Source organism: Strix aluco, chromosome 2, assembly GCF_031877795.1.
Source record: "Strix aluco isolate bStrAlu1 chromosome 2, bStrAlu1.hap1, whole genome shotgun sequence".
NCBI lineage: Eukaryota > Metazoa > Chordata > Aves > Strigiformes > Strigidae > Strix > Strix aluco.
The window spans coordinates 46,488,746-46,500,946 of record NC_133932.1 but is presented as its reverse complement, the minus strand read 5'-3'; the positions used below and the strand labels follow the sequence as shown (position 1 = coordinate 46,500,946).

General features: G+C 40.7%; 1 protein-coding gene across 1 annotated transcript; it reads right to left on the bottom strand.

Annotated features, from left to right (window-relative positions):
* Positions 1–263: 263 nt before the first annotated feature.
* Positions 264–9,494, bottom strand: TASL (TLR adaptor interacting with endolysosomal SLC15A4). Its single transcript, XM_074816880.1, has 2 exons — positions 9,313–9,494; positions 264–2,355 (listed from the first exon to the last, which is right to left on the bottom strand). Exon 2 carries the CDS (start codon positions 2,352–2,354, stop codon positions 1,476–1,478), a length of 879 nt encoding a protein of 292 aa, XP_074672981.1. The 5' UTR covers position 2,355; positions 9,313–9,494; the 3' UTR covers positions 264–1,475.
* Between the last annotated feature and the right edge of the window lie 2,707 nt (positions 9,495–12,201).

The following is a 12,201-nucleotide window of genomic DNA, read 5'->3' as shown; positions in this document are numbered from 1 at the left end:
GGCTGCTATGGCAACAGATGTACAGTCTCTGGATTCACACATCAAAGGCTCTTATGACAACTGATTTTTGGATACCCCTTCACTGCACAAGCAGGAAAATATACTGAGCTATCCCAGTAATCTCTGGAAAGACAGCAGCAATAGAATAAACTGACATGTTCACTACCTTACTTTTTTTTTTTTAAAAAATACAAATAAAGGCATGCCTTTCATAAAAAAAGAACACAAAGGCCAGAATGACACTGGAATCAATAACATGAAAATACTTTATGAATATTTATTATAAATTAGTATTTATATTATACTGATACTTAGAAACTGAACCAATGATAGATTGGCATTGACAACACGTTATACATTATACAAGCTCAAAGTAGGTAACCATCCTTGCCACAAGGCAGCTTTTTTTTTTCTTCTTTTTTAAGTCTCAGTGAAATTTTACAGAAAAGGACCTTCCTATTAGAAATACATCAGGTTTAAATGACCTTGACCTATGATACACAGCAATGATCCTAACAGAAGAAGTGGTTAGCCATGCTGCTGAGCTGTCTGTTTCAGCTTTCCTTCTGCATTCAAAGGAACTGTTTGCATTTATCAAATGGGGTTTGGATTAGCCCTTTTTTTTCAGTGTGCAATTCTCTCAATAAAGGTGAATTCTTGTTCCTCTTCCCCCTTTATTATCATCACTGTCCCTACATGACTATGCCACAGCTGTGGGTCTCTAAGTAGCTGGCAAAGGTGGTGTCTGTCTGTGATCACAGGTCATCAGAGTCCACTGTAATAGTTCGTTCAGTGCAAAACACACTGGTATACACGTACGGTCCTACTGATGAAGTCTGTTTGAAAGCAGAGTTTGTGCTTCACAAAAAGGGATGGTAACTTTTGAACAGGAAGACATCAGTTAAATAATTAGGGTTAGTATGGAAGAAATCGCAAAGTGTCTATCCCCTTAATATCTTTAGAAACAAATTATAAAAACTTCTGTGAGTGATGTCATAAATAAAGCCGTTTGGGACAGAGAGATGAACTAGATGACATCCTTGGTTCTGCATTTCTGTGGCTCTGCTATCACTGTGCTTGTGTAAGTCTTCGCTTCACCCAGAGGTAGAATGGCAGACTCCAGATAGAGGAAAGTTGAAATGATATGTCAAGCACGTGGGGAAGAAAGTGAACACCTGAGTGCCTGGAAGAATGTCATATGCTCTTAGTCATTTTTCTGCAAAATTTTTTTAATGTCTGAGGCTCACTAAAATAAGCCTTTAGGGAAGAACTTTTCAAAAAAACCCAAACCAAAAAATCATCTAGTCCACAACAGGGGCTGCACAGTACAGACATTTTTACTATTTAATATGTACTTGAAGGTTTAATTTAAGTGGTAGGGGGTAAATGCATTTTTATGAAGCAGAAAAATGTCTTAAGAAACTAAATTTGACTTTGCAGAACATAAAATCTTTCTAATGGCAGACATTCAGATACTATGCATTAGTGTGGCTATATTGGGAAATATGCAGACTAGGTGTGCTAATTTCTGAGGATATTTTCTCACTGGCTATTTGTAAGAAGCGGCTAATGACAATGTCTTTGGCCTTGGTGGTCTCCATATTCCTCTCCCGTGATATCTGCATGCTGATTTGATCAACGTTAGTCATGATAAGCTCCGAGGCCAGGATCTGAGTGGGGGATGCCCTGTTTGCTGTGCTATCCATGATGTACTGCTTATACAGTTCCACCAGCTTCTGTTCGAGGTAGTCGTTCAGGGCTGAGTCAGAGAGGGGCTGCTGGTGGGCAGCTAAGCTCGCCAGCCTCCAGCATGAGGAGTAGCCTTGGGCCGGCTTGCGGCTGGTGTCACTGGAGGGAGGGACCTTCACAGACTCCATGGGGGGAGGAATCTCTGAAGACTCCAAGAAGGGTCCTATGCCGCTGTCACAGGTAAAATCTGTCGTGACTGAGCTAATCGGCACCACGTAGTCCCCAGCTATATGCAAATCGTTGTAGTTCTTGCAAATGCTTTTGCAGGAAGATGGTACCAGGTAGGTGTCTTTTCTTGTCAGCCCCTCACAGACAGGCATAGCTGGAGATGGCTGCCCTGAGGGCGTGTGGTGCTGTGTAGGCTGTAGGGGATTATCCTTCTGCCTTCTGCTGTGCTTGCTACCTCTAGAGCAGACTGAGGAAATGCACTTGCCAGCAGATCTGCATCTCTGAAGGAGGCTCTTTCCTTGTCCTTCATCCATGGAAGAATAATTAATAGACCTCATTTCACACACCACTTCCTCAGCTGATCTCTTGCTGTAGAGCTCAGGGTTGAGATCTTCACAAAGGTAGGCGATTCCATAAAGGTAACCTTCTGACAGCATCCTTCACCAGAGGAAAGGAACCACCAATGAACAGAAAAATTACAAGAAGAAACCATTAGTTCATTGCAAAGTCATTGAGTGGTGATTACACTCACAAGTTTGTTACTAGGTGTGAAGAGATGTTTCCAATTTGAACACGTCTTTCTAAAGGACTTGAGTCATTGAGTGAAGTGATCAGCTAGTCTCCCTGTTGTGCTGTTAATCACACCAAAGGATATTCTGTATAACATAATGTATGGCATGTCCAATACATCCAATGACAAGTGAATTGGGAAGAGAGGAACAGGAAGTGGTTTGTTGTGATAACAGCTGTAATAACTTACACTCCAATATATATATTTTTGCCCTTGACTTCAGTAAGAAGCCAAGGGGTTTCCCCTTTTTGTCATATGCTTTGAAGCAACTTTTGTTGTGTGTGGTTTGTCAGCTGCCTCCGAACTATGTTGATTTGAGATTCATATTGAGAGTATCACCCCTTCTGTTCCAGACTAATCAATGACTGTAGGTGTGGTTCCTTTTTCATTAAAATATCTCAGATCATTAAATTAGCACTTTGCATTTCTGCATGCCAGGCACAATGGAATTAACTGTCTATAACTATTAGACATGAAAATGTCAGTGGTAAAAGCAAAGCTTTATGGAGGCATGATTCATCTGACCTGTTTTAGACACCTAAATCAAAATGAAATTAATTGTGCCCTAGATTTGCTTACCACTCTCCAGTTACTATAAAAGGATCTTAAACTGACTACCCTAGATACAGAAATCTGAAGTGTACTTTTGAAGAGACATATTTCAGTGCAATGCATAGGAAAGTGCACATTTCAGAAGTACTCCAGCTCCTTCACTGTTGGATTATTCATGAGTACCACCAGCTCTGAAATTGGTTTCCATTGTGTTTCTACAAAGGCACAATCAGGTTCCAGCAGTCACTAACTCTCCCCACTCTCTGAGCAGGCAGCTCAATCTCAAAAGCTGCATAGACATGTTAGTAATGAAAGACAGGACTTGCTAGCAAGGACACACATACATCTGCACATCAGTAAATGTTCTGACCAAGCTTTAGCAGATCCACCAACACATAATTGTTCTTAAATCCACCTCTGTGTCTTTTTTTTTAACAGATGTCAAGGTCATGATCAATGGGAAAGATGTCCCAAAGAAATCGTGTGGTCCAGCAAAGAGAAAGTAAATCTTAAGTAAAAATAAATTAAAATTAAAATTGTTTTTTTCCTTTCTATAGTACAAAATATCTTGTGTGGTAGAGGAACAAATAACTTCTCTTTGTTTTAATAGCAAGTACTTTTCTACATTTACTATTTAATCCAATTATATCATTTTAATCCTTAACAGATACTGTCTCTACAGATATGAACATATGTCCCAGTCACTTGACAGTCTGCCTGTCTATTTCAAAACACCCGCTGGGACAGAGCACCAGAACGGGAACATCTTCCCACAAACTGTGAATGGGGAGGTGGCATCTCTCTGGCACATGCTGCACTACCCCATGCTGCTGTCATCTTTTCAAAGACTGAAAAGTCTCTCATTTCTTAGTAAAATATTTCACATGTCACAGTTGCTAGTGCAAAATGCTGCATTAATAATAAATGTTGGCTAAATCCTGGCTAAGCATGAATATAGACTACGTAGATATTAGGAAGAGACAGTGTGAGAAAAAACTTTCCTCGGGGGCAGGAAATCATTTCCATGCTATGAAGAAGAAGGTTGGAGGGAAAATAAACTTCCTTCAGAAGGAAATTTCCATTAAACTAAAGGAAATTAAATGTGTCCAAGCACTTGCTTTGGTGACCCTGAACCCTCTCTACCGCTGCCAGTTGTGTGAGATTTCCCACAGGCAGGTTACATTTAATGAAAAGCGATCTATTTACACAAGAGGGGAAAAAAATAATGTTTGGGGCTTGGCATTCCTTGCAGTATGTTGCTGTTGTCTTGCTTTATGTTTTAGCTGTGATGAAGGTGCCACCACAGAAATCTTAGCCAAATGCTAGAGCCACTCAGGTTATCAACTCATCCCCCTCTCTCTGCTGCTTCTATTCCCTTCTTTCCCTTCCCCCAGTCATCCACAGCCTAGATGGCTTTATTGCAAAGTCACCACTGACTTTGGCTAGCATGAATCTGGAATTGTTATACGCTTATTTGTACTGTAGATTCTGAGAAATGGGTGGAAATATAACGTATGGCCTGTTCTCTGCTCAGCCAACATACGCAAAGCCAGTTGTGTTCAGGTAGCATGTGACACTTCTGTCTTTCCTCCTACCCAGATGTATGTTGTTTCTGTCATAAGGTGATACATTAGGGAAATGAAACCGTTGGTTTCATTTCTTTGCATTGCATTCTGCAATGCTTATTTTAAGAGTTTTGGAGCACACTGTCTGAGGCAGTCATGGAAACAAAAGAACTGGCAAATTAAAAAAAAATTAGGCTCCCAACAGGCTCAGGAGTTGTGCGTTTCACTGAATGAGTTACAAGTTTACCCTCCGAAGTTGGCAAGGGCTGTCACACTAATCTGACTATTCCCAGCTTTTCAAGGAAATCTGATTGAAGTTTTGATAGGCAGTGTTGAGAGCTTGAATGTAAGAGAGAGGTGCATATATCTCTGGTCCTAGTACTCAATATAATATATACCTCTGTCAAGTTGTTATTCCATCACTACCAATGGCTGGTCATGCAATTGAGTCAGCTTTAATTCTTGCATTTTACATCTGATAAGGATGACAGTTTTCATAATTCTACTTTCTCGTGCCCCTTCTCTTAACCACCCTTCCATGCCACAGACACACATATACACCAGGATTCCAAGTGCACAGGGATTATATCTAATGTCTTTCAATATTTTGGGTTTCATGCTCCTTAAATTCAGATTTCACTTCCCTCTTCCTGAAAATAACTGCATGACTTCCCTTGCACAAGGAAAAACAGTCCCTTTTACAATTCTGATCTGTTGCATTTTGCATGTGAGGTGAACAAAGAGATTTTTCTTTGTGTGGCTACTATCTTGGCAGTGGGAGCTGACTACATTCTATCTAAGCCTAGTGGAGACAGAGGAAGACTGTCTGGTTTACACCATCTTTTCTGTCTGACGTAGTCTTTATTACTGTCAGATGATCTTAAAAACTCATATATCTTGCCTGAGGTTTTTGTTCAGTTCATCAGCAGCAGAAAGGCCTAAAGGCAGGATGAATGTTTAAAGCCATATGGAGAATCCAGTGGTATTCCAAATATTTTCTGAGTGCCAGCAAATTTGCTGGGTTATAATGCTTGGAGACAGTGCCAATGTTTGCATAAAGACCTCAGATTAGAGTCTGGGAGCAGGCAAACGGAATGGAAGTTCTTGGCTCAGGATAAGGAAAACGCTTAAGAAAAGCCTGAGAAGTGTACACAAAGAGATATGATAAATTGTGTCCTATATAAAAACCTGAGCAAGATGAAAAGTTGCTAGGGAGAACGAAAAGAATGTGGTGCCAGCTGGGATCACAGCTCAGTGGGGAGAGGGACATTCTTTTGCACTGCAAAAGGAGGAGATGGAAACTCATAGAAGAGACAAGCTTTTTTGACTATGTCTGGCTTTCAAATCCCTGAGCAAGGCTCTGAAAGGCACTAAAGTTGTGCTGCTGGTTGTTGGAGTTCAAGTTTTATCACAGCATATACCTTAAATTCTAGCTGACTTAGTAGATGGGACCCCAGATGACAGTCTCCCTGTTTCAAGGGAACTCAAATCCTGTGAATCCATCTGTAGTAATTTTTTCCCATTTTAAGAGACACTTTTCCAGGCTGTGGAGTTACAGACAGATCCCTTCAGTGAGGTCTGGGATCTACCTCAGATTGCAGGACATGCATGCAAGAGTTCACCTGGCAAGCAGGATAGGCTGGAGAGCAAGCCTGCATATGTTGCAGGACTTATATCTCACCTTCCACTGGGGCTGGTGTGAAACAGCTCCCAGGAAGCCTAAGTGCAGCCAGTGTAGGGCAATCAGGAGAGTGAAGAATATAATGAGATGTGCATATGGATGAGTATAGCCTTTCCTGAATGCCTGAAACCCACAGGTCATTGGTATCTGAACCCCAACTGATAAGGCCTATCTCCAGTGCTCAGGGCTGGCTTGGGTACTGCTGATGACACTAAACTGTGTGGTGAGGTGGACGCGTCAGAAGGGCGAGCCATCTTACAGAGAGACCTGGGCAGGCTGGAAGAGTGGGCTAGCAATAACAGTATGAAGTTTAACAAAGACAAGTGCAAGGCCCTGTACCTGGGATGACATAACCAAAGGCCCCAGTACAGGCTAGGATCTGTGTGGCTGGGTAGCAGTTTTGCTGAAAGGGACCTGGGGGTCCTGGTGGACAACAAACTGAATGTGCATCAGGGCTGCACCTGCAGGGGCACTACTAGCAGAAACAGAGATGTGATCATCCCATTCTACTTAGCACTTGTCAGGCCACACCTGGAGCATCCATTTCTGGTCCTCACAATTCAAGAATGATGTGGACAGACAAGAGAGGGTACAGTGGAGCTCCACGAAGATGACCAAAGGGCTGGAGAACCTGCCCTGTGAGGAAAGACTGAAGGAGTTAGGACTCTTCTCCCTGGAAAAAGAAGGTTGCGGGGGGAACTCATCACAGTATTCCAACACTTAAAAGGCAGCTACAAAGAGGAGATAGGCTGTCTCTTCACAAGGAGTCACATGGAGAAGACAAGGGACAATGGGTACAAGCTGCATCAGGAGAGGTTTCATCTCAATATAAGAAAGAAATTTTTTACAGTGAGAACAAACAATGACTAGAACAGCCTCCCCAGGGACGTGGTGGAGTCCCCATCACTGGAGGTTTTCAAGATGCAACTGGACAGGGTGCTAGATAATTTCACCTAGGCTCCCTTTCCCATGAAAGGTTGAACCAGATGATCTTTCGAGGTCCCTTCCAACCTGGGCTGTTCTATGACTGTGATTCTATGATAACAGTGGCTGCTAGTTGAGGTAGGAGTTGGCCCACTTTGCCCACGGCAGAAGAGAAGAGGAATAGTAAGAGGTGTTTTTGCACAAGCATCTGAATGTTACCCACTGCATGTGTAACTTCCTCTCCCTGTTACTGCTGCTGCTCTGGAAGATCTGGGACCTGTGGGACTGCTCTGTGAGGCTGTTTCAGCAGCGCTCATGAGCAAACCCCTCTTGTCCCCTCCCTGCAGCTCTCTCCACTCTGATATTTTGGTCTTCCCACATGAAGGGAAGCTCAGCTCATCTTCTTTAGTCCATGTCAACATTTCAAGAGATGCAGGAAAGCTAGGAGTACCTCTCCCATGGGGGAATATGGGCTATCTTGAGGGGGAACAATTAGAGTAGGTTTGAGAGGATAATAATCCTGTATTTCAAGAGTATGAAGGAATCTCCTTGAAGGACAGGCTGAAGAAAGCAAGTGAGGAGAGACATCTTCCCCAAGAACACATTTTATTTTATATGTCTATTGTACTGTTGAATGTTCTTGTCATACAAGTGTCTACCCATTTTTAATCATGCTAAATGGATGGCAGTGAGCTTCAGGAGAAGCTGGTTTCTTTCATTTAGAAAAAAATACATTCTTACTGTATGTTCGAGTGCTGTTATATCTTTAAGTGGAGTTTGAGGGAACAGGCTTCCATAAAAAATACAATTAAAACTGTATGTGGGTAAATATAGCTTCTTGAGCTCTCAAATAATTTCCCATCCAAGTCTCTTTTATCAGTTCAAGTTCCTTGAAACTTTGTACAGAGCAAGTCTAGTTCACCATTTTCCACACTTTTCTTAATCATCTATACCTATACAAAGTTTTTTTTAGGACACCATCAATCTGGTTTGATAGCATTTTACATCTCATGTCCACAACTGTAAGCCACGACATGAAATGTGAGGCAGGAAAGGGTCGGACTCCACATTCATAAGGATGACTTGACTACACTCTGTTTCTACACTGTTCTTTTATGTCTTTCTGGGGTGGAAATCATTTCATGTTTCTGGATTTCTGTGCTTATTTTAATGAGTTGTTAGTTGTTGTCATGGCTGAACTATATGGACTGCAATATTTTGTATCTAATCAGTTGAAATAAAGGGAAAATAAATTCATGTGCACTCCTATAGAAGAAAATACACTTTCTAGAAGTGAAAAGAATAAATGGTAAAGCAAGAAAGACAGAAAAGGCTGAAGGGGTTTCCCAGAAAGAGTGAGGGAAATGGTGCACTAACAAGCATTGAAACATAAGTCACATCTGCTGTAGGGTATAAAAAAGAGGGAGGAAGTTGCATGTTGTGTGTGTATACCCATGTCAAACTGTGAATTTGCAGCAAACCAGGAAATTCACTGTGAATCAGGAAAATAAAATGATAAAGCTTCTTTGTTTATACTTTTTAACATCATCTTGTTTTCAGAGAAGTCTCAGCTTTTTTTCTACAAACTTTTTTTAAAATATAATGCCTATGTTTATCTATTATGGTGTCTATTTTTATTTCTAATCTATAAATAGAGTACTTCAAAGACATTATTTAGTCAGTACACTAACATGCACAGAAAGATTAATAAAAATACCATAATTATGATTAAAGCAACATACCTCTTAAGGCTCCCTTTAAAAGTATTCTTAAAAACATTTTTGGTATGATTTTATGAAAGACTTTAGAAATATAAGAGGAATGATTTTTTTGCATTTTGAAGTTGCATTGCAATCATGGTCAGTCATGGTTGTGAAGATGGCCTTTTGAAATGTTTTCATCACTTCTTAAGGCAGCAGGAACTGCATGTGGACAGCAGCTGAGACTCTGCAAACACGCACATGCATTCAAAATAGAAAAAGTACATCTTCATTTTACCAGCTACCAGCTGTGATCCCACACAAACAGAACCACGACACTTTGATAAGCAAGAACAACATTTTCATACATTTATATAATGCATAGTATATTTTAGTTCTTACCTCCAAAGATACAGCAGCTGACCAGGTACAGAAAATTTGTTGTCTTCTAACCAGTTTAAAGCTTCCCGTGTGTCTGTCCTACCCCAAAATGCAAAGTTCTGGTTTTCTTTCCTTTTTACATACAATTCTAAGATGACATGTATTTTATTTCTAATCCTCTATAGCACAGAAGTATAGAAAGGAAGTCCCTTAGGAGATGAGGGGGTTTTATAACTGACTGAACTGCAGCACGCTGAACTTGCTTCCTCTTTTATGTCTAAATGAAACTTCGTTGTGAAACTGCGTAGTGTTAAAATAGTGGATTGCAACACACTCAGTCCAGGCAGATGGACTTCTCTTTATTAACTGTTATACAAAAAAACCCTGGTGAACTGAACAGCTAGAACAATCTTAGAGAAACTGCTCATTTGTTGGCAACTTAGAGTGTATCCCTTTTCAACCACTATCATTCTCCTTTTAAATGAGACAGCAAGATGTCTAGACATGTCAAGATTGTCATGCCAAGTAGGTAGGAAGAGTGAGATGCCAAAGCAGAAATGCATTTCACAGCAGGCCTACTTTGCTGTCTACAGACCCTCATACATCTCAGCTTCCACCAAACAGCACAGCTCAGCTGGATTATCAGGTTTTGCTTGGTATCTATCTGCAAAACCTGTCACAAGGAAAGTTAGGCTCGAGGTACACTCAGTAGCTTAGTGCCTGCCATACCCAGGCAGGCAGCTTGTCTTAGCAGGGGCAGTGTATGAAAATACCTTGGGCAAGTGGAAGTTCAGCCTCCAAGCTTGAGGTGTATGGACAATGAATATGTCTTTGAGATGGAGTATTCCTTAAAGAACAGAGGACAAGTACTGCTTGAAGGATGTAACTTGACTGTTTGAATTGCTCCCAGTAGGATGTACAGAATTTGCTTAAAAAGGCATCATCAGGCATCCATACACTGCAATAATAAGATAAATTTATTTTCATTCTGAGTGTATTTTAACTTCCTTATTGAGGACCTATTTTTTAGTTTTTTCTTTTCAGAAGCCTCCAACTCTGCCAGCCAGAAAATATGTTGTGGCACAATGCTTCTATTAACATAATTTTGCTAAATATTCGCTGTGATATGATACATGATCGGGACTAGTAGCCAAAGTCTTCTTAGCCATAGTCATGGAAAAAGTACATATGTCAGTCTCGCCCTACCTACACATCCCTAGCTAATTCATACAACAGTTTAATCAAATAATATTGTACCAAATCATATGCTATACTAGGATCAACGACATCTAAAAAGCACAAAAACTGGACAAAATTGGCAGTTTAATGTAAATCTCAACAGATATCTTTGCTGTAAAAGTGCTCCCTGTGGAAACAAAGCCACTGTTGTGACAACTCTTTTATGCTTAACATAACATTAATATTAAATTTATTGGTTTTTTTTTCTTTGATCTTTCATCGGTACTGTGGACCAATCTCAGGCCTTGTCCAATTTATACTGGTCCAACACTTTTTTTGGTATTTCCGTATCTGGTTGAAATAGTATTGAGGGGAACAAGAGATAAATCACTAGGAGGTTTTGCCTCTTCTGTAGATCCAGAGAGCTCTATATACACAGGAGCTCAATATTTCTAGTTAGACTATTGGGATATTATTACTTGGTACTATAAAAAAGCATTTTGGTAAAGGTCCTCAGAGAGTTTTCAAAATATATTTTAAATCATCTAAATCCATGTAAGAACAGCAAGATATAAATGGACAGATTTTTGAAAGTAAAAAGTGCTTCCACAGCCAGAAAAGCACAGCTATCCAGAACCACTGAAAAATCAATCTACTTTCATAGAAATATCTGAATAAGTATTTCAGACTTACCTTCAGGCACCTACATTTGAAAAAAATAAGTGGCCTTTTTTTTCCCAGTCATGCACATGTAGTGTTTTTAGTGCTCTAGAGGAAGTCAAACACTGTCTGTATTTCTGCACAGTAGCTATAGGTCCCTATGGAAGGGAGATGTAGAACTGTCTTTTTGTATCATATAAATTTCACATTAACATCCTGACAGTCTAGGCTTTGGGGACACTCATTTATTCTAATGACCTTCTCCATGTTCACTCATGACCTTGGAAGGGTCATCCTCAGCTAAGAAGCATTGTCCTATATGAAATTCTATGTTGTGACTTATCAACTGCTCTGAGTGTAGCACTCTGAGGGCCAGATTCAGAGCTGAATGAATTGGGAGACTATACAACGTAGTGGCACCTGACCCCTTTCGCAAAGATGCCCACATGTGTTGCATCCTCCCACACCCAGTGGAATAAGTGTGAGAGGAGAGGGAAAGCCTCAGCACCTCAGGGAGTCATTCATGCAGTCTCTTCATCTGTAAATGTAGCTCAGCTTGTCCGAGGCCACAACAACTTATTTTTGTCAGTGTGCCTCTCTACGGCAAGTCCAATGCATCAAGAATGTGTTACCCTCACCCTCAAAAAAGAAAAACATTTCAAGTAAGTTGCATAGCTCCCTGTTTCCTTCTCTACCACATTTCTTCTACTCCCAGGGAGTTTCATCTAGGAAACTGGTTTAATTTTGATCCTAAGTACATCTATCTTAGCTTTTTATTTCAGTTTATTTTCAAAACAAATCTGTCAGTTGCATGCCCTCACTGTGCTTTGGTTTGCCTCTTGAAGCATGTGAAGCAGATTCCTTTTGGATGAAACTCAGCAGGAGGACACACACCAGGACCATACTTGAAATTTGCCATGGGCAAGTTTCATCATGGGCTTTCAAGGGACCACAGCGGAGCTAGTCCAAAATAACCTCCCCAGACCACACATCCCATGGAGATAAGGTTTCAGCACCAGATGTTTCGCTGTTCACATCTGCTCCAAAAGTGATGCACTATTGGCTGATGTA